This window comes from Heterodontus francisci, chromosome 31, assembly GCF_036365525.1.
Source record: "Heterodontus francisci isolate sHetFra1 chromosome 31, sHetFra1.hap1, whole genome shotgun sequence".
Classification (NCBI taxonomy): Eukaryota; Metazoa; Chordata; class Chondrichthyes; order Heterodontiformes; family Heterodontidae; genus Heterodontus; species Heterodontus francisci.
This window is the reverse complement of record NC_090401.1, coordinates 31,324,535-31,348,207: the sequence shown is the minus strand read 5'-3', so window position 1 is coordinate 31,348,207 and position 23,673 is coordinate 31,324,535. Positions and strand designations below refer to the sequence as shown.

General features: G+C 40.6%; 1 protein-coding gene across 1 annotated transcript; it reads left to right on the top strand.

Annotated features, from left to right (window-relative positions):
• Positions 1-1,754: 1,754 nt before the first annotated feature.
• Positions 1,755-22,237, top strand: LOC137347037 (mucin-22-like). The gene is made up of 10 exons (XM_068011043.1): positions 1,755-1,776; positions 1,881-1,961; positions 3,011-3,114; positions 4,970-5,062; positions 7,129-7,294; positions 10,876-11,012; positions 12,087-12,185; positions 17,633-17,804; positions 21,240-21,304; positions 22,160-22,237. Exons 1-10 carry the CDS (start codon positions 1,755-1,757, stop codon positions 22,235-22,237), a joined length of 1,017 nt encoding a protein of 338 aa, XP_067867144.1.
• The last annotated feature ends 1,436 nt before the right edge of the window (positions 22,238-23,673 follow it).

The following is a 23,673-nucleotide window of genomic DNA, read 5'->3' as shown; positions in this document are numbered from 1 at the left end:
AGAATATCAACAGTCACAAACCATTTATCACCTATCAACCTGACTGAACCAACCTGTTGTATGGTGCATAATGATTCATCAGAATCTTCAGCTGATGTCTCTCCAGTGGCCATCTGCACCTACTTGTTGTGCTTCCTTCTAGCTAAACACTTGTATGCAAAATGATTTGGTTTCTTGCAGTGAGAACACTGCTTTCCCCATGCTGGATACACCTTATTTTCTTTTGTGTGATGCCTTCTGCAGTATTTGCATCCTGCCCTTTGTCCGTGATCTTTCTGCCCTATAGGCGGGGACTGTCTATCAGCATAATGCAAGGCCTGGTCTGTTCTGCCATGAATATGCTCTAGCTGCTGATGTACAACCTCAGTGCTTCTGCACATGTCGATCGCTTTCCTGAGAGTAAGTTTGTCCCCTCTCAATAAACGTGCTCTCACTGCGGGATCGCTGATGTTTAATACAATTCTGTCTTTAATTAGATCATCTTTTAGTTGCACAAATTCAAACAATTCTGCAAGCTGTGTTAATGCAGTCACATAGATCAATGGACTCTTTTTTTTCCACCTTGGGCCCTAATTTTGAACACATACGGTTCGTAAGGCTTTCAAAATTTCTGCTGTCAGTTTTTTTTTGTTCTACTGAAAGATTTAGGGTGGAATACACTTTGTAACAGTCTCTCCACAACAGTGATAAAAGTGTAACTACTCCTAGCTGCTCTGGTTTGTTAATTAAATCTGTCGCAATTTCATAATTGTGCCATTGTGAGTGGGGAAAAACTGCCAGTTCTTCTTCATATCACCTTTCATTTCAACAGGCGCCAGGAGAGGAAAATTTGCAGCCATTGCGTCTTACCCAATGATTTCAACTGTGGCCTGCTTCTTTGTTCCTTTTCTGTGGCTTCCTGTGGCTTTAAGCAGCTTTTAGCAGCTCTGAACATTTCGGTGTTCCTCTTTTAGTAGTTGTGCTTCTATACAGTCCTTCAACACTCAATCTCAGCTCCACTTTGACACCATGTTATGAGCTAACAGGACAACAGTCTTGCTTGTTCTGTGTCTTTACGGAACTGCCTTGTGATGGCTGCCTGCAGTCAGTGCCTCATGGTAGAGGTCACATGACTACAGCAAGTCAGAGGGCACATTAGTACAATATTGCATTTCTATCACAAACTCCCACTGTGTTTGATGTCTTACCACTTTAAATAAACAAGGCTACCAATTAGCTGCCACATAACAGCTAGTTGAGCCACCTGTTGGGTAATAAGTTAATTGAGACAGTCAAGAGTTATACTGCAGCTATTAAAAGTGGGCGAAGCACTCCACTGAAAATCAGAGACTGACTGCGATAAAAAAGTTTAACACAGCTGATTTTTCTAAACAAAACACAGTTTTCATATATTGAAAATACTTATTATATTGAAACGCTTTCCAGTCCTAAACACAGTTGCCATGGTATTTGCTTGAGCTTCCTGCAGAAATTGGCCTGGAGACATCACACAGTTCTATATATGCTGGCTATACCATTTGCAGGAAAACTACTCTCCCAGAAATCACATGCTTGCAAACTTTAATTTCCTGAACTATTTCTAATGCAACATCTATGTTTGGAATAAAGCATTTGCTGAAAGCAATCACCAACATCCTTGTGCCTAACTCATGTCCTTAATAAAACATTACATTGCCAACTCCTAAAATGTTTTGGTATCATTTTGTTAATAAATTCTATATGTAAGTTGCGCAATAAATCTTGAGTGTTTTACTATGGTTGTAAATCGTACGGTAGGTAAAAGACCATACATTATTTATATTACATTACAGTATATTATAAAATATTGCATTTATGTTCTAATGATTTTTGGTGTTTAGCTTTGTGTTTTTCTCCGACAGGTTTGCTCCTGCTTTGCATTGCGTTATCCAGCAATGTGGTGTACATGTACGCATCCACCACCAGCGAACCAGGAAATGAAGGTAAAATAATTGGAAGATGAATTGTATAAATTTTACTCTTCTTGAAATATTTTAGGATGGGGTTTCACTAACCCACTCCCGTCAGTTAAAATTGTGGCATAAGGAACTCTGCATGGAGCAATATGCCAAGAGGTCTGGTTCCTCCTGTAATGCTGAGCACCACACTCTAAGCAGAATTGAGAACAATGAGCTGCCTTATGAATCTTTATGTATAATTTATTTAAGCACCACAAGCTGGTTTCTCAGTGAGCAGCAAGTTCAATTTTGAGAACCCTGCATTCAAAAAGCCTTTTAATGCTTATGGAACAGTTTGGAGCCAACACACAAGTATGCCAGATTTTAAACTCTAGGCTAGGGGAACAGCCTCACAGGCTGAAATTGCTTTTAATGGAAAAATCAAGATTATAAAAGGGAACATGATTCACATCTTTGAACTCAATGGGGGTAATTTTAACCCTCAAAATGGGTGGGTTTGGTTCGGGTGAGATGTGAAAATTTAAAATATCTCAAATGCGATCCCAACCCCGCTTCCAACCAAACCCGCCTCCAGTGTTAACGGAGGCAGGACAGTATGGGATGTGATGGAATGGGATGCGGCAAACAACTCACTCCCAAGAGGCAAGTTGACCATTTAAATATTATAATGATGTTGTGTGCCTCATATTTAACGTGTCTTCCAGGTTTAACCCTGGCTAACAGGGATTCCCGGACTTCAGGAATCTCGGCAGCTATAGGGAGGTGAGGACTGCTTGTGTTCCAGATGGAGCACAAGGACTTCCTCCCTGCCCATCAAGCTTATCTGCTTATAATAAAAACAGAAAGCGATGTAAATACTCAGCAGGTCTGGCAGCATCTGTGGAGAAAGAAGCAGAGTTAACGTTTCAGGTCTGTGACCTTTCATGATCAGTGTATGGCACTCTTAAACAGGATGCTCTGCAACGTCTGTCAGTAAACATTGTCTCAAAGGAAGCAACAAAGGGGAGGAAAATGTGGGAAAATGCATTTATAAATTTGTTTAAAATGAAGTATGTTTATTTCTTTTATTGTAGCCAATACGACATTATCCTACTGGAATATGACATCTGACTATAACATGACATGGACAGACTCTTATGAAAATATGACAGTGAATACAACTGAATTTCCAGCTAATGTAAGTTATTTTCAGTTTAACACTTAATGCTCCATAATAGATTGGAACGAAGAGAGTCATATAATGAAGAGATATCTTATCCACAGTCCTTTGCACACTATCAATGGGACTCTGACTTTAATTCTCCCCTGCTTAGTGGCAACCAGTTTAGAGGTGGTGGTGCAGTGGGAGCCGTTAAAATGAAGTGGAGAACTTACTCACTCTTTTTCCACCCCAATTTGACCACCTGCAATTTTAAATTGCATATGGCGAGGATTCCTGTCCCAAGCCAAGGGGAGGTTCCTCTTTAATATGCAGATTGGGTTCTGATGATGACAATAGAGCCCAAACAGCTATTTTAACTGGGTCCCTGAACGGGAGAGCAGTGGTGACCTCCCCACCAGACCAACCCTGCTGGGAGTGGGATCGGGAGCCAGTAGAGGCCCAGTAAGCCCAGTTTCGAAAAGCATTTTTCAGGTTTCCTTGTGGGCCAGGAGGAGCAAGAATGCCCTTTACCAAAGGCTTCCCTTCCCCTATCGCGATCGCTCCCTGCACTCTGCTCACCACTTACTGACTGCCAATGACTGTTCCTGTAGGTCTCTGGTAGGGGCCTACTTCCACTCTGTCGGCCAGCCACTGATTTCTGCCGGCTTCGGGCAGGAGTCGGGGCCTGGGTATGTAAATGAAGCTTGAGAGTTAAAATCTCTCTGGGCCTCAATGTGAACTCCCTCCTGAATGATCCTGCCCTGCAACAAAATCAGGGCCTGGGTGTACAGAATAAGGCATGTGCATGAACTAATAACTGATTAAAGGGAAGAAAGCAGAGTATCATGGTCGGAGGTTCTTCATTGCAATAGGAGGGGTAGTGTGTGTGGGTGGGGAAGTATTAAATAGGATGTCCCAGAGATCAGTGCTCAGACATTCCAAGGGTGAAACTGCCTGCAGGGAACCATCTCTGTTTTGGATTGACCTGACACAAACTCAATACTGGGCCTCAGGTCTCATTTGAATTAGGCCCCAGACAGCTTGCCGGCAATTGTGAATTTAAATTTTGGCCTACTGCATTGCCGGCAACAACCCTTGGGTAGATCCTGAGAGAGAGGAAGGTGATTGGGAAGGGCTGGGCAGGAACTGGCAATGGTCTTTTCGACTTCTGTGGAGCTTTAAGAAGCACCCCTGCTTCAAATACATTATGAATTTTTTAAAACACATACCTTTTTGTCTGGCTGCTTCCAGCGGTCCCTTTAAGAACTGCTGGTTAGGCTGCATGTGGACTTAGCTGTTCTTAACGCATCTGGCCTAGTGCTGGCAGAGTTCAGGCAGTCCAATTTTGGGAAGGGGTCCTAAAATAGGCGTTAGGCCCCATGTTTGCATATGCAAAATGCTGTTTCCAGGCTTGGGCCCTGGACACCCACATTTTCAGCCTGGGAAATGACCCCTCAAATTGGTCATGCAGGCACCTGTTTTTATGCCTTTTAAACAAATGCAGCATCAACAAATTTCTAGGCCCTCATCATCCTGGTATACATAAGTAACCTGTTATGCAGTTTGAATACAAGGTAGTAAAATTCATAGGTGACACTAAACTACTGAGTTGCAGCACTTTAGATTCAGGGAAGGCATCCAAGATTTTACAAAGAGATGTAAAGGGTCTACTAAATACTTTGTGAAATTCAGGCAGAAATTTCCCCATTGCCACAAACATTATTAGTGAAGGCTGTTGGGATCTCAGTTTTTTGAGGTGCTTACTGCTTACAATCATGACAATAATTTATTGCCACAATAAAATAACAGTGGAAGGTATTAGCTGTGTATTAAATGAGACCGAAACTAAAGATTGAATTTAATAAGTAGTTTTTCATGTACTTGTTTACAGTTCTCCTGCCAGACATTTAACTGTTCGGGACACAACTGCTATGAGAAATATAACAGCTGGGAGGAATGTCCTGAAACTCACATGTACTGCGAGGTAGGTTTGTTTGATTTATTTAAATAATCATTTCAGTCATGAAGCTGAAGAAAACTGGTTTGCAATCTTCATAAGACGTTCGACCCCCACTCCCCCCTTGCTTGCTCTGTAGCCACATGCATCCTATGTTCTAGTACTAAGTCATTGAGAGCAGAATGTTCCCAGGTTTCATTCCTGATCTATATTGAGTTTACTGTTCTTATCTAAATTGGATCCAGTGGCACTGAGATTTATATTTGTACCAGTAGGCTAGGCAGACTAAAACTCAGTCAGGGTTCCTGCTGTTATTGGATCTTCAGTGATTTCTGTTCGAAAATATACATGTGTAGCCAAGACTGAGCTGGACTATGGTGCCTTCTGTCATCAGATAGCTTTTTGGTACCCCCTGACTATGTTGATAGCTGTCGAATTATCAGTTGGCTGAGACACCAGGGAGCTGCTGGCTTTTTTTTTAGATTAGAGATACAGCACTGAAACAGGCCCTTCGGCCCACCGAGTCTGTGCCGACCATCAACCCCCCATTTATACTAATCCTACACTAATCCCATATTCCTACCAAACATCCCCACCAGTCCCTATACTTCCCTACCACCTACCTATACTAGTGACAATTTATAATGGTCAATTTACCTATCAACCTGCAAGTCTTTTGGCTTTTGTGGACTGTGTTTGGGAGATGAGAGAAAAAGGAGGAAACCTGGAAAAAACATAGTTTCAAAGTCCAGTAAAAGGCAGTAAATCAGCATTCTCTACCAGGAATTATTTGCTCCTTATAATAGAATGCTTAATTCATGCAAAAATGGAAAAAAAAATCTAAAGCATTTAGTTAAATTAAGTTATGCCTGTCAAGTATTTGTGAATAACAAAATATTGGAGCATGTGGGAATGACAAAAGAGTTGCACAAGGTGCTGCATTATTTCAGGATTCTTCTATTGCGTCCAAAGTGTATACTAGCTTTAATGTTAGTTGTCACAATTACTTGAATCTGTGTCACTATTGAGAGCCAGTTTTACCATATCTCTCAGGATATATGGGGTGGGAACATGGCTGATCTTTCCAACACTGTTATCTCTTGTTGTAAGCTCAATACCAACAGCTGACCAAAATCAGCTGTAAAAACTCATGAGAAATTTGTTTCCAACAGCTTCCTAAATTTCTGGCTGAAGGAGATATTAACTGCCTTTTACAAAATGTCCCTATATATAATTAAAGTACAAGATCCAGAACTCGTGTTCTTGACCCCACATGCACTCCTTAATAGGGAATGTGAGCTTTTTCTTTGGTATCTTTGAAAAGAAGTATCTCCCCTATAGTTATTGTAAGGAAAGTTGCAAAGAAATACTTAACTTTTTATGAAATGGAGAGCCAACAATATTTCACATTGCCATATATCAGTTCTCTTTCAGTTCCTCATTAGCACCTTGTTCACTGATTGACCTATTACATGCTGTCAAACTGCAACAATCCCCACATTATTACATTCACGGCTAGATCATTCAGACAAAAATAGGACGGTCGTCGGAACCTGGGACGACAACATGTAAAGAAAACACATCAAAAGTGATGAAGAAAGAAAGGACTTGTTCTAGCACTTAACTCTTCTGCTGTTCTGACAGGTTTAACTGAAAAGAGTGTTCATTAGACCATTAAAATGGTATCAGTGACCTATATGCACCATAGGATTTGAATGTATTAATGGGGCTCCTGCCTGATTCAAGTGGGGACTCTCCATTGGAATTCCCTGGGAGCAATAACCATGGATTGGGAATGGGTGGTATGTTTTCCACCTTCATTTTAACTCCACCAACATCCCATTTCCACAGGGTGGAGGGAGTTAAAGTCTCCCCCACTATTTCAAGGAGACAGTACCCACTCAAAATTGTTCAGAAGACAGAAAATGTTGGTTCATTTAAAGTTGTCAATATATTATCTGGCAAACTGGAGCTTTGGTACAGTTATCCTTTTAACATGCATTTACTTGCTTGTGTAGTGTTACTGAAAGTCACATCTCCTTCAACACGTTTCTCAAATCTTGCTTCTAATTAATGTCCATTTTATTTCACAGCTGTACCGTTCCTCCAATACCTCGTATTGGGCAGGCTGTAGCAACAACTGTGCAGGCACGACCAACATCTGTAGGAATTCCTCACTGGATATGTGTACAATTGAGTGCTGCAATACAACTCTCTGCCTGATGCTGAATGGCGAAATTCAAGAATTACCCGGCGAAGGTCGTACAGATGTTTTTTGCATTGATTTACAGAATTCTTATTTGAAAACATGCCATGCAATCCCACAGATAAAACTGTAATGATTTGAGTGACCTCACATAACATGGCCTGAAATTGGGTATGAGATGGTATTCATTGTTCATAAGGTAGCAATGTGCAGCAAAATAACTTTTTGTACGCAGTGCCTCTATGTAATGTTATCTTCCATAATTTACACAACCCTTATCTCTTACTGTAGTTATCTCAGCAAAACCCAGCATTAGTAAGGCCAAATGGCAATACACCAATAAACTCCTGTGCTATGTAGAATCTTTTAACATTTAGGACATTCAGTTTGCATTCCCATTAAATGTAAGACTAGAATCTGACTATCATCTTTATATGACAATGAGGAACATCCCAGTGATGTCCAAAAGCTGAAAAATAGTTAAATTTGCAAAGTTTCAGCACCTACAATAATAATGTTATGGACATGATAGGCACGAAATACATGGAATCTCAAGGATTCATTTGGAAATCCTTGTCTGTGCACTCAGTTGATGATTTTTTTTGTATTGCTGCATTATTACATTGATGACATTGACAGTCATCCAGAGTGATGTTAGGGGTTGTGGTAAATATTCTACCATTTTATCTTAAACGGTTATACATAAATCATGACTTCACCTATCCTATTGTCTGTGTGAAGCTCCGTGTCATAACCATTTATTCCTGATGACCATTGAAAGATTTGAAGCTGGAAGACATTGCCTTCACAATGTTTTTAAATAAGATTGGAATCAACGTATTCTGGAGTATGTCTGCTAAATCAACGCAAACATCTTTTTATCTCATATTATAAATATTAATTTATAATAGAACCAAATTTGTCATCTGTACCAGGAAGTTGTCATTGGCCTCTTGATGCATTTTGTCAGCATTTCCTCTTGAAAGGCAGGTGTAATTCTGAGATATCAAATAGCTGCCAAATAGTGAAAACAACTGTGGTTTTCTCCTTTTCAATATGGATCGATATTGTCATCCAATGTTTTTGTTTGATTGGAAATGAATCTTCAGCTCTTACCCACCATTTCAAATATGTGTTATGTTATGGTGGAGTTCCATGGAACTGGAGATGTATTGAGTAACATCACCATTCTGTGACGGGAGGATCTTTGCATTTTGGAAAAATTGCAGCGGAACTAGAACTAACAATCTTTCAGTTAGGAACATGCAAGCTACATCATTGTAATTTCCTTTCTTCCTCCTTTAAGTCTCTGTCCATTGTACATACCATATCCCCTGCAGTTAGATTCTCTGATTCCACATTAAGAGGTATAGTCAATCTTGGATAATTCCTTCCTTATCCTTTAAGTAGTTTCATACAACTAGAGACAGTAATATGTTTGATAACTCACTTCATTTATTATCAACAAAACATTAATCTTAAACACCCTAACCAACCATACAGAGTAGCACACATTAACCCTGCATCCAAAACTTACTCTGCGTAGATTTAACGAGAAATTGTGAAGATGGCTTCTCCAAGCCTGTTCAGAGCAGGGTCTCGAATGCAACTTTCTTTCCTTCTTTCTAACCAAGTTAAAAACATGGCGTCTGTCTTAGACCCTTTTGATTTATGCATCTCATCCTGTTGGATGATACCCTATCTCATGTATTACAACCACCTATTTTTCAAATCGCTTGGCAAACAGAGTTGAGAGGCCTCATACCTTTACACACCAGGCTGTTAATTGTTATTATTGTTCTCCTAAATCATGGTCCTGTTGGAAAGAACATTTGAGGTACGCACTCATATTACCTCCTGCTGTGATGATAATCCATGTTTCAAAACTTTCCTTATCAATAGTATTGTGAGAAGGCTTTTGAGAACATGATTTAAACCAATCCTTCCGACATGACCTATTAAGACCAAAAGTGTATAAAAACGTATTCCTGCACTGTTCTCTGATTCCACTTAGCTGAAACATGTGCTGTATATTACAATTATTCTTATATAAGCCAGAGAACCTCACGCTAACTTATTTTATAAGCCATTTTTTCTGAAGAGTCTGGATCACATCTGCTTCTATGTGATAAGTACAGGTTGGAGAGTTCCTCCTAGCCTTTGGCACTGTGGTGTCAGTTACTATATGCAAGAGTATCTGGGGTAACTGTCCATCTTATTTCACCTCCTGCCACTCTATGTGGAGCAGTATCTAGTCTTCACCTACTGCCACCAAGTGAGAGCACAACGAGCAACAAACAAATCCTGTGGGAATAGCGCACATAAAATCACACCCAACTAAGGTGATGCACCTCTTTGAAGCTCCTTCATAACATCACAGTTATTTAATGATTATTTAAATAATTTTTAGTTTTGAAGTCAATAAAAAATAACAACTTGCATTTATATAGTTTATTTAATGTAGTAAAACACTATGAGGCACTTCACAGGAGCATTATCAAACACAATTAGGCACCGAACCACATGAAGCGATATTGGTGCAGATGATCAAAGGCTTGGTCAAAGAGGTACATTTCAAAGAATGTGTTCAAGGAGGAAAGAGAGGTGGAGAGATTTAGGATGGAACTCCAGAGCTTAGGGCAAAAAGCATCAATGATTTTTTTTCCTTTATTGAAGCATTCGTGGAGTTTTACAAATTGCATGCGGGGAACGTTATGGACATTTGTTTATATGTTTTTAAGAAGGAAATGCAATGGAGAACTCAATTTTCAAAAAAAAAAAAATTCCTGCTTGGTCCCACCTTGACTAGGCATTCCCCACCAACACTGCCAATTTTCCCCTCCTCCCAGGAGGAGTACTGCAAGGTGAGGTCAGAAATACTGCCGGCCCCTTATGGAGATCAGCAGCCCTTGACTGACTGCGGGCACCTGACATTCCAGCTGAATGCCCACTGCATGTCACAACCAATACACCTAACACATCAGAATTAAATTCAAATGGGACAACTTTGTGTTATCTTGCGAGGTTAGCTCTTTTCCGTACATGTATACGGAGCACTGGCATTGGCAGTGTCACATGGTGGCATATTGGCCCAGTGTGAAGACTGACTTCAAGGAACAATGCAGTTTTATTCGACAAGAGTTTGGATTTTTATTTTTTATTTTTTTTATTTTATTTTTATTTAGAGATACAGCACTGATACAGGCCCTTCGGCCCACCAAGTCTGTGCCAACCAACAACCACCCATTTATACTAACCCTGCAGTAATCCCATATTTCCCTACCACCTACCTACACTAGGGGCAATTTATAATGGCCAATTTACCTATCAACCTGCAAGTCTTTGGCTGTGGGAGGAAACCGGAGCACCCGGCAAAAACCCACGCGGTAACGGAGAACTTGCAAACTCCGCACAGGCAGTACCCAGAACTGAACTCGGGTCCTTGGAGCTGTGAGGCTGCGATGCTAACCACTGCGCCGCCCTTTTACTTTACTGTATCTTCCTACTTGATTCTGATTTGGAATTGAGCCTCAAGAATGTTGCTTTTAGATCTTGTGAGATGGTTTCTAGTCAGTTAATCATTATGTTGTGTCAATTCATGGGATTAAATTCAACCTCCACTTTTGTACTTTAGATGAAATGACAACCTATCAACCTATGGAAAGTACTGTTGAAATGACAACAGAACCCACAACTATGGAAACACCGTCTACAGCACCAACAACAATACCAACAACACTAACACCAACCACCCCTACGACAATAGGCAGTGTGAGTATACAGATGAATGTTTGAGTATTGTCATTAACCAGTAGATGTTACAAATAGGATTTTAAATTTGTACTCTTGTTATAACTATCTGCAAATTTGTAAGGCTTTGTTTGAAATAAATCGATCTCAAAAAATAAGAACTCATCAAAAACACTGACAATTTATTTACTGGTTGCATGGTTCCCCTCTTTTTTTTCTGTTATGTAAATATTTCCATACTTTTGATGTGATGCTAGAGAGAATACCAGGATAAAAGCATCAGACAGTCGGGTAAATTCACTGGCCCCCCCCCCCTCTTTCCAGTGTGGCAACAAACCCAGGCATCATTTAAATATGATTGTGAGGGTCCTGCGCTTGAATCCAGGCTCTTTTGTTAAACTGGTGTCAGTGCGTGCCTCAAATGTCACTTTCTTAACCCACCCATAAAACGTGGTGGCAAGAAATGGCAAGCTGCTTTCACAGGCAGTTAATTAAAGGAATCCTCACCTCCATCAAAGCAAGCCTCCATTTGGGTATTTTAGGCTGCTCAAGTGCATTGGGGCCAGGGTTTTGGCTGTTTTGGCAAGTGTTTCTCTGCTTAATACTTTTGTAGAGCTTGCTGAGGGCAAGAACTCTTTCACAGGATTTGATCAGGTGCCACTCTGAGCGTGATGCCCATTTTGCATAAGAAAATGCAATATCACACACAACTTTGGTGCAGCTCAGAGTCTCAGTGCAGTACAAGTGGACTCCTAATGGCTGTAGAGCCATTTACTCAAACACACCTTTGTGAAGGAAAGATAGATAATCAGATTAATAAAAACAAACCTATAGAAAATTTATGAATGTCACCTTTATTACACAGTTTGTTCAGAAACAGGCCTGGCACATGACAACATAACGAGTTTTGTTACTTAATTTTTTGTATATTTAAAAAGCAATGAAACAAAACCACTTAAATTTTTTGTAACTGAGTTATGGTCAGGAATATTTTACTTTAGTGTGGGAAGAAAATATTCAGAACTGCTCACGAAAGTGTCCGTAGTATGCTGCAACTACTTTTACCAAGTTGAGATTTTTTTTTTTTAACTACAGGGTAACAAGTGTGCTGTGATCTCCTGTGTTGGAAATGAATGCTACAAAAACGAAAATAATGGAGACATGTACTGTTCTGTCGGCATGGACTACTGCAAGGTGAGGTCTATCTAACAGGTTTACACCTATATATTAAAGTTGACAATATTAGTGGGAACATGTTTAACAAGTTTGCATGGATTCCTCTGTCCTCCTTTTCGTGGAGACATTAACCTTTTTAAATGAAACAGCCTATCCCTGCATTGCAGTAGTGGGCTTCGGAATTCCCAACCACACAAAGTGAGACCAAATGTGAGACCCCAATGTACAGAAAAAGCAGGAACTCACCAAAGACAGATCTCTCAGGGCTATTATAATGCACGCAGTATTAAATTATCTTTATTTACCCTGTGTTAACAGCAGATTTGGATGAATATCTGAATAGAAATGGGACTGAGGATTAACTTCACTTGTCATTGGCTCCCAGCCCGAACTTTGTTTCCTTTTACAAAGTTACTTTTCAATCCATTAGCTAATTTTCCATTAACTCCACGAGCCTTAATCTTTTTAAACTCCAGATATGGAGCTTAATCAAATCCTTTGAAAATCCAAGTAGATTTATGTCCACTGGATTATCCTGCCACTTGATATGCTGTCCTCAATATACAATTCCACAATCATTATTGTTTGGTTATATTCACTTCAAAATAGGGAGAGATCTTTGGTTGGATTTTCATTTTTGGGTTGAGACCCCGATGACCGGAGTATTTCCAGGCCCAGGCTGCGTGCCACATCAGCCAATTTTAAATGCAAATTTAATATTCTGCCTGGGACAGAGTCTGGCACCCAATTAAAGGCGCCATAAGTGTTACGGAGGTGGGAACGGGGATCTGAATGTGATCTTTAAAGGTAAGCAGCAGCCATCAGTGGGCCTGACGTTGCCTACACAAATGAGTCATCAGGGATCTCAGAGGGCCTGTGCGGACATGGGAGCAAGTCCCCTTGCAGACCCCACTGTGCTTCTCCAGCCTTCTGCTGTCCAGGAGCCACAGCTCATCCTGGCTGCTCTGCCCAATATCGGAGTAGCCTGCTCCCATCTGACCTTTGTCAACTTGGCCTTAAATACTCACCAGGCCTTCCTGTGCCTGGTGCTGCCACAGTGATGCCAGCAGGCTCACTTCCCTATCCGGTTTCCTGCCACTCTCTACTGTTACATTTAACTCTTCCAGCTGCAGCAATATCCATAGTGAAACTCATCTGAGCTTTATTTGCTGCCCCTGAATTAATTTAATCAGCCCTTTCCATAGCCCTCATGGCCCTCCACACTGCTCCTATCTTCACTACCCTGTTGTGTTATACCCATGGTATTTTCCCCATTCCCAACCTTTAAAAAATTCTCCCAGCCACCGACAAGCCTATTACTGAGCTCTTTAATGAACTCAGCAGGTACTTAATTGGAGGCAAATGCCCAACCTGTCCCTCCTGGTGGCAGCACTTTGAAAATAACATCTGATTCCGAAGGCAGTGGGACCCAGTGCTGACCTCCAAATCATGCTCACAGCCGTTTCCGTTCTCAGCGGGGTTTGAAAATCTGGCCCCTTATCTCTTGGAATAGAGATTTGCAGAACTGTAAAACTATACAAACAGAAACACACTTGTATGTGTACATAAAGCCATGAAGTAGTCTCATTATCTATTAGATATCATGTCAGGAACATAAGAGCAGGAGTAGACCATTCAGCACCTCAAGCCTGTTCCACCATTCAATTGGATCATAACTGGTCTTCACCTCAACTCCATTTATAACTCTTGCCTAATAAAATTCTGTTGATCTCAGCCTTGAAAATAATAGAATGAAGGTTCATGGAGATGATGAATGATGAATATTTCATCTCTGCATAAAGAATTGCTGATCACACACAGTCAAAGCTTCATGTATACAGTGGAGATGAGGTAGTTTAGTTTAGTTTAGAGATACAGCACTGAAACAGGCCCTTCGGCCCATTGAGTCTGTGCCGACCATCAACCACCCATTTATACTAATCCTATATTAATCCCATATTCCTACCACATCCCCACCTGTCCCTATATTTCCCTACCACCTACCTATACTAGGGGCAATTTATAATGGCCAATTTACCTACCAACCTGCAAGTCATTTGGCTTGTGGGAGGAAACCGGAGCACCCGGAGAAAACCCACGCAGACACAGGGAGAACTTGCAAACTCCACACAGGCAGGACCCAGAATTGAACCCGGGTCGCTGGAACTGTGAGGCTGCAGTGCTAACCACTGCACCGCCCCCAGCACTGAGGTACTCCCAGATTGGGATAGAGGAAGAATGAACCTACACCAATCTTGTGAGTCACTTTGCAGTTCTCTCAGGAGCAAGACTGGAAAAGGCTTGGGGAAAGGCCAGATCTATTGGTGAGGAAATGATATACTTTATAGATACCTAAAAGGAGACAAGAAACTAAATTCAGCATGGAACTTTGGAAATAAACAGAGTGAAAGAAGACTTTGAAATAATCATACTTTCAACATGAACTCTGAGTTAAATCTTTAAGGTTTTTGATGTGGACAGCTCTTGTGGCTTCATGTTTTGGATGTGAGGGTTTGGAAAGGTGTGACTGATCAGGAATAGTTTGATTGTTTTGTTTCTCAACTGAAAAGTGAAGACTATTATTGACAAACTAGAATGTGGGAATTTCTAAGATAGAGTTAAAAGTGGTTTAAATGCTGCTGTATAATTCAAAAATGCTAATATTTTTATATAGTGGGGCCATCAGGTGTTGTTTGTCTCTTCCACCCTGGCTATTCATTTAAACTTGCACATCCTGTTCCATCCTAGGGTAAATTTCAAATGACATTTTCATTCTGTCATTCAAAAGCTTATTTCCTCCTCCGGATCATCGATTTCCTGTGTCCATACCCTATCCCACTGCCATTGACATTTGTGGTTTTAATGCATTTTTGGTGATATCTCCAGCACCTTTCCAAACTCTACCCTACACAACTCAACCTGATCTGGTTCTTGTACCCTTAGCCCATGCAAAGTCCATCAGTGTGTCAACTTTTAAATCTTCACCCTCATCTTCAAGTCCTCTATACCCGTCTCCACACTACCTCTACAGATCTCTCCAGCTCTGCATCCCAGTAACTCTGTTTAGTTTAGTTTAGAGATACAGCACTGAAACAGGCCCTTCGGCCCACTGAGTCTGTGCCGACCATCAACCACCCATGTTATACTAATCCTACACTAATTCCATATTCCTACCACATCCCCACCTGACCCATATATTTCCCTACCACCTACCTATACTAGGGACAATTTATAATGGCCAATTAACCTATCAACCAGCAAGTCTTTGGCATGTGGGGGGAAACCGGAGCACCCGGAGGAAACCCACGCAGACACAGGGAGAACTTGCAAACTCCACACAGGCAGTACCCAGAATTGAACCCGGGTCGCTGGAGCTGTGAGGCTGCGGTGCTAACCACTGCGCCACTGTGCCGCCCACCCCCCCCTTTATGTTTCAAAACCTACTTCTCTGACCGTACCTTTCATCACCTCTCCTACTCCCTGCTTGGTATCCAACATTCCCTCTGGAAAGTGTTTGAGGACATTTTATTTAAGTGAAAGGTGTTATATAAATGTAAGTTCTATTTTGTGGTTCTGTCATTGCTACCTCATCTTCAAAAATAATTCTGCATTTCTACATCACAATGGTGAATGCAAAACTACCAGCATATTTACTATTTTCTCCATCCTATTGGATCCCACATTAACTACATTTCATTTCCCTAAACTATATAGGGAACCTCTGTAACTAGCTGTTAGCAAGCTCATGAGATCATGCGAACGTACAAAAATGACAGGCAGATAAAGAGCAGCTGGTCCATAAATACCTAGAGCATCATGACTGGACACTGTTACTAACCCGTCCTGAAGGCATGCAGAGAGTTAGCATTCACCAAACCAGTGGGCAATACATTGTAGAGGCTCACCACGTCCTGAGAAAAGAAGAACCTGCTCAACATCGAGTCTATTTCTACTTCTGCATAGTTTAAACACATGTCCTGGTCTTCCCCCAATCTCTCAAACTGGAATAATGGATCAAGAGGTATGCTATCCAACCCTTTCCTAATTTGATAAACCTCTAAAGTAAACAGACCCATCTCCTTCAAACCCATCTGAATTGTTTAAATTATGAAGCGTAGCTCTCGTCTGGAGCTTTTCCAAGACCACTATATCACCCGCCATGTGAGGGGACCAAATAAACGCTAATCATCGTGCCATTATCTCCCACCACCAACCACCCACCCCCTCCCCCCCCCACACCACCTCATATGCTTGCTGATCTCTAAGACACTGCTGCGAGCAACCCAATCGAAAATTCACAGGGGTAATAAAAAAAACTGAGATTTTTTAATAAATACTTTGAATACTTTTTGTTTACTAGTTATAAAAATATCCGACATGGGGAAAAGACTGTTTGAGTGACCGTCAAGAATCATCTAATTGGGTATTGAATAGTCCATTCACATTCTAATTAGAGAAGGAAGGCGATGCCCCATGGGGATGGGCATGTTGGGTGACCAATGATGAGAGAGCATGTTGGGCTGGTTGGAGATGGGCAGTCATGTGATGGAACCTCGATGAAGATATCCATTTAAGACAGCAACTCTTGGATTTTGTGTGACCCCTTGAGGCGGGGGGGCACAGAGTACCACGATGGGGGTGGCAGGGCAGAGGGCCCATCGCCAAGTGATCTTCCAGAGAGTGGGATAGGCCGACGACGGACTTCCCGCCCAGAGGCCAATTGAGGCCCCTTAAGTGGCCTATTAACGGCCAATTGAGAGCCTCTTCCCACCGCTGCTGGGATCTTGCTGGGGGGACCTCTGCCCGCAGAGACCACCACGTCTTTAAAGCGACGGGGATCCTGCCTCCTTAAACTTTGATTTAAAAAGACTGGAAGATCGCTCTGGGGGCGAGGGCAGGAGGATATGGTGCTGCAAAAAGGCTGAGGCGGAGTCCCCCGCCTTTTTGGCCCGGTACCGGGAACCCCACCTTCAGCACAAAATCCCAGCCCCCTATCCCTCCCCTAATACCCGAGTGAGATATGGGGCTCTTCTCTTTGAAAAATTGCTGGTGCAAGATTAATGCCCTCTGTAGTATAGCACTTTGATATACAAACATGACTCCTTAAAACCCATCTCATCAACCAGGTTTTTGACCACCACCCGAATGTCTTTCTTTGGCTTGGTGTCAACTTTGATTTGATAATGTTCCTGTTTTACTGCTTTAAAGGCGCTATATAAATACAAGTTGTTATTGTGGTGGCGGTGGCCATTCCATCATCCAATTCTACTTTGTAAGTTGCAGCATTAGAAAGTTATAGAAAGTAATTTTGCAAATAATACCAAAGAGTATGCAAATATTTGAATATTGCATTCAAAGTGTTAACAGAATATTCTGTCTGTTAAGGTAAGGAAAAGTCATCCTGTTTTTAATGGTACACTCTATGATGACATGCACCTTTGGTTGTTTATCCTTCTGTTATCTAGCTGGAAAATACAGGAAGCAACACATGGACAAGTAGCTGTGACAACAGTTGCAACACTGTATCTTCTGGATGTTCATCTAGTAGCAGTTCATCATGTGTCCAGGAGTGCTGTCAGGCTACCACAGAATCCTGTCTGAAATTAGATGGAAATGAACATTTAATTGGATCTGCAAGTATGACAGAGTCTATGAAGCTGATGGTGTATACAATTGCTGTGTTTATTTTGACTAATCACTTTGCACCCTTTAGTTTTTAAATGCAGGAGCCAAGAATTCACACCAGACTTTGAATGTTCAATTATGTCAATTTTCATTCAGACATCAGCGTACAACTGCATAAGCCTTTTTATGTCAGTATTCAATCTGAGCAGATTTTCCTAAGATTCTAATCACCCCTAATATAGCTAAAGTAATTGTATTTTTCAAGTACTAATTGAGTCTCAGAATAGGGAGATGGCCTAAGGGGATCCTGTAATGATTCTGAGATGGGGAAATAGCTTTTTTTCTCTCTCTCTATTGGCATCATACCTAATAAGATAAAGCGTTTCAAATACACAGATTGCAGAGAACGGGCGGAAAAACATTTCTCTATAGCTGAAGAATCAAAATCTTAGAAGTCCCATGAATGCCTTACTGCTATAGACACAGATTTCCAGTGGAATTTTAGAATCATAAGTGCTAAAGTCACAAACCATTTTGGATGGATATAGACAGTCAATATATGTATTGTCTTCAACAAAGTATATTGAAAATAATCGACATATACATTCTAACAATGTGAAAAAATCAAGCCATTTTCTCCAATGTTTAAGTTTGTTCTAACAAAAAGTAACCTTTTGGGCTTCTCAACTTGCAATGCAAAATCAGTGAGAAAATGGACACTGTCTACTTGCCAATCGGAAATAGATACAATCAAACATAGGCCAAATCTAGGAGAGAAAGCAGTGTTTGTTCATTGATATGTAACATTGAAATGGATATCAATAATTTGAAACCTCAAGTGTAGACTGCGGCTGGTGTAATATGAAACTTATTCCCTTTTTCTCAAATTTTCATCTTCACAGCTCTGCATTTATAGAATGCTTGAACTATACAGAAAAGGCTTATGCAGTGTATATAACAGTTCTAAATAGACATAAATCATTGTAATGTCAAGTGATACATCTAGTTAAAAGGTCTGTTCAGTGCAGTGAGTTTGCAGTGTTGAGATCTTTGTAGGTTATTGTAAATAACAACCTTTTTGATTAAACATGATGCTCCTATGGCAGGAAAAGTGTCTGGACCTTGCACTTCATTATTAAAATACAGGAGGTAGGGAAGGAAGTGTGAAAGTGCAGTATAAGTGTATTGTCCTCTGAGTCCCAACTTTGCTACATGGAGGACCATATCTGGACTCTAACAGCTGATGTTTTCTGATCTAATGGGCTAGATTCTATAGAGGCCTCGACATCGGGATCTGTGGTGGGATCGACATGAAGACCTTGACACCAGCAGGGCCCGGCCTGATATTGCCGATGGTGCGAGGCCTCTTGGCGACAGGACCGCCATTTAAATATTTAAATAAATTAATTTTCCTGAATTAATGAGTCTCCCGTTGTCTCCTGATGTCCCGCCACAAACTTCACCATGGCGGCTGGCGCTTCCACGCCTTGGATCCCCATTCGGGGATACGAGGCGCAGCAATGTGGGGAGGGGGAGGACGTACGTTTCCCCGTGTGGGGACGGGGTCAAATTAACGTCATGGGGATGGGATAGTTTAAAGTTTGTGCAGTTTGTGGGGGAAGATCAGATTGTGAATGTAAGTTCGGGGGAAGGGCAAATAATTAATTAATTAATTGATATTGGGGGGGGGTGGGAAAGGGGCAAAAGAAATGTATTTTAATTCAACTTCACTGTAAATATTTAAATGTCCTGGTAGGGCTGACAGCCCTTTAAAAAGGACATCAGCGCCTGCACACAGGCAGCTGACGCCATTGCTGGGAATGGACAGTCCGCCCCCTCCATGTGATAGGGAGGCGGCCTGCCCCAGCTATTTAAATGAGCCTCCGTGCTTGGAATCGCGGTGGTTCTTTGGCGTGCAGCCCGCCTGGGCGGGCCATCATTTTCTTTTCACAGACTTATAGAATTCAGCCCAATATCACTTTTGTATTGCAAATAATGCTTAACCAGAGGTGGATACAATTCCTTTCGGTTGATTTACAGTGACTAAGTAATAATGGGGTAGCTAGTGTCAGCTGTAGCTCACTGGGTAGCACTCTTGCATGTGATAGTTGAAGATTCAAATCCCACTCCAGAGACTTGAGTACAAAAATCTAGATTGATACTCCAGCCCAGTGTTTGAGGGGATGGTATGCTGTCACAGGTGTTGTCTTTTGAATGAAATGTTAAACCAAGGCCCGGTCTGCCCTCTCAATTGGACTTAAAATATCCCATGGCATGATTGGAAGAAATGCAATGGAATTCTCCCCGATGTCTAAAAAACAGATTATTTGGTCATTATCACTTTGCTATTTGTGACAGCTTGTTGTGTGAAAATTGGTTGCCGCAATTCCTACAATAGTGACTACACTTCAAAAGTGCCCCATTTGCTGTAAAATGCTTTAGGATGTCCTGAGGTCCTAAAAGGCGCTATATAAATGCATTTTAAAAAATTTTTTTGAACATTCGTGTCAGTACTGTACAGGCAAAGCCTCTTTAATTGGCTTACAGTTTTTGTAAAAAAGGAGGTATAATTTGTTTTAAAACTCAATATTATCAGAGCTCTGGCTAGTTCTTCACATGTTATATGTAAACGTCACTCTAAATCAACCTGCAGGAGAGATGGGCTTACTTTGTGTTTCTTTCCAACTGATTATGAAGGAGGTAAGTTTAGAAGTTTACAGAAGTAACATTCAAAGTTTGAACACTTTAGATGCACATCCATTTCATATATTTACAGGTTAATGTGGTTTATCTAAATAGCTACCATGTGAGAACAACGGGAATAAGCAAAATGAAGGCAAATTTTCCCATTATGGAAAGAGGCAGAAATGGGAGGGTCATGTTTTGCTGTGAAAATGTACACAGAAATTATAAGATGGAACCAGGCCAATCGGCCCAACCAGTTTGTGTCAACATTTACCCTCTGAGCAAGTAGTCCTACTCAAATTTACCCACCTTGTTCCCATATCCCTTCAACTTCTTGTCAGCATCTACCTATCCAATCTAATCTTCAATGTTGCTTCAACAACTAACTGTGGAAATAAATTCCACAGAAAATGGAAGAGATGTTATCATGTGGTTATGTTGGCCCTGGGAGCCGTAAGGGTTTTATTTAGCCTCCTGTTTCTCCATAAATATTCAGAGGAAAAAGCTATCTGTAAATGCAAGAACTCGACTCCTACCCTACCCTCACTTCAGGAATGATTTCCTCAGTTCAAACATTTCCCTAGGTCCTAGATGGAATGATTTAGTCAGTGCAGCTTTTTTGATTGTTGTCCTTACCTAAAAAAAAAAGTTTCTGCAACTATCTGGCATTGCCTTTGACATTCACTCTGTGCAGACTCACTCCTGAACAGTCCCTTTAAGAAATGTCTGAGCAAAGTTGAATGTATTTCTGAACGGTTGTAGCTGCTGTTGTATCTACTGCCAGCCCTGTCATTGCAGAGCACAGTGCGAATTCGAATGCTGGCAAGGTCTGGTCACCCTGCTTATATGTGAATATGCAGTTTAAACCCATGTCTTGTGACGTTTGCTTCAACCATAAAAATAAAACCGGATGGTAATAAATTAAAACAGAATTATATTTGTATAATGTTAGAGTAATGTATGGAATATGAATAAATAATATAAGAAGGATTATACTTCTCTTCTAATGAAAGCAAAAGAGTCTGCTTTTCTCCATAAATAATAATGCTGCATTCCCAGAAACTTCATGTTTTCATGATTTTGTTTGTGGTTAATTAAGAAGAAATGCAGACATTCTCCTGTTTTTGTTAAAGGGGGAATATCACCTTGCATATAGAATTAACTGAAAGCAGCAGGAGGCATTGCTATGAGCGTTGCAAACATTTAACCATTTTACTGTTTCTATTGTGAGAGGCTCATCAAGTGCATTTTTAAAATAGGAGTGTGTTCTGCTTGAAAAGTGTCTTTCTCATGCTTCTCTTCCTTGATGGTCCTTCCCATGAAGTGTCCTCACTCAGAGCTTCCCAAATTTGTAACTCTGATCTTACCAAGTTTGCGCCAACAGTAGAGAAATCAATCCTGCTCCAGATACCAGTAGCTGGGGCCTTTGGTGTGCTGGCTATAAAACTCTACTAATTGCAATATATAGGCCCAACCTAACCCTTGGTTACTAGTACATATTCCTTCTGACTAGTAGATTACTAGTTGATTTTTTTTTGAGGTACATTGCCAGAAACTAAATTTAACAGTCACATGCCTCCATTAAATGCATTTGGTTCATTTTCTGATATCAATAATAGTAAATCCCAACTTGAAGTTGATCAATATACAATTCCACGTTATTCTACATGAATCTATGACAGTGCAACATGGCTGGTAAATCATCAGGGAAAGAAGCTGATGACATTTTGAACGTAGAAAAATGTGATCATGGCACTTAACTATATTCAATTCTTCTTGGGTGTGTCTTTTAAAGCAACAACAGGTAAAAGGCCTCCTGTCATTTTGAGTTTTGACGTTAATACAGGAAGACAGATTCACAATATCCATATGACATTAAAGTGGCTAATTCTCCTTTTCCATAGTCTGTTAAAGGATATTTTTAATTAGTTTCTAACGAAATCACAGTTGAACATTGCTTTACTTACTGTGGCTGCAATTGTTTAACTGTGCTATTGTTAGGATGCAGTCATTCTTTTTGTTTCAGATAATGACTATCAGATGTACGACTCTCTGTGGCATCAATGTATTATCAAATAAGCTTTAATAAAGTTATATTCAAAAACAAATGCTCTGTGCTGTTTAACTTGGGTGCTTTGAATTTACAGAATGTAACATTTTCATTTTACAGAAAGAAAAAAAAAATGCATTTATTTTGGGAAGTCATATATAATCGTTTTTTGTGGCTTTGCTGTGCATTTAGGGCTAACTTTGTGTATTAAATTTTAAATGCTTGAAACCTTATGCTGCACTCTATTTTTGCTAACTTTCGAAATGTTGTTGACATTACTGACAGTGATTGGCCAGCTATTTATTGTACAGAAAACTGTCCAAAATGCCACATTAAATTTGATGGATTTTTTCATGAGAAAAAAGAATCCTGCTTCACGGAAAGAGAATTGCATTCATTCCAATATGGAGCAAGTGTGTTGACTATGTAAAAAACACATTTATGATATTGCTAGAAACACTCTACAAAACAAACGACCATAAAGCAGTCATCAGGTCACTACACATACTAGGGGGAGATGGAGGTTTAGTGGTAATGTCACTGGGCTAGTAATCCCAAGGCCTAGCCTAATACATTGGGGACATGAGTTCAAAACCCACCATGGCAGCTAGTATAGTTTGAATTCAATTAATTAAGAAAAATCTGGACTTGAAAAACTAGTTTCAGTAATGGTATCATGAAATTTTAATCAATTGTCATTGAAAAAAAAATTTGGTTCACTTTTAGGGAAGGAATTCTGCTGTCCTTACCTGGTCTGGTTTCCTTGTGACTCCAGGTGCACAGCAATGTGGTTGAATTTTAACTACCCTTTGAAATGGCCTAGCAAGTCACTCAGTTGTCAAGGGCAATTAGGGATGGGCAACAAATGTCGGCCTTGTCAGCAACACTCACATCCCATGAAAGAATTTTAAAAAACAGTTTTTCCTCCATGGTTTCCTGTTTGTCTTTCTCTTAGTTGCCATTTCCCATTCCTTACTTTCAGAATGTTAATGCATTATAACCATCTACATAGGCCAATTGTTTCATCTCCATAAGCTGTATTGGCAGCTAACAGCCTTAGCTGGCTGTCAGACACAAGTTTAGATGCAAAGCATTGGAATAGAAGATTGCAGCATGTGATGACTGACACAAAACTGTGCATTTAGG

Excerpts from the sequence above, each read along its gene's own strand:
- LOC137347037 (XM_068011043.1), top strand. The coding sequence starts at position 1,755 with ATGGTTGTAAATCGTACGGTAG. Across the intron at positions 11,013-12,086 it reads CCCCTACGACAATAGGCAGT|GGTAACAAGTGTGCTGTGAT; the intron begins GTGAGTATACAG and ends TTTTAACTACAG. Across the intron at positions 21,305-22,159 it reads CGAATTCGAATGCTGGCAAG|TGCAACATGGCTGGTAAATC; the intron begins GTCTGGTCACCC and ends AATCTATGACAG.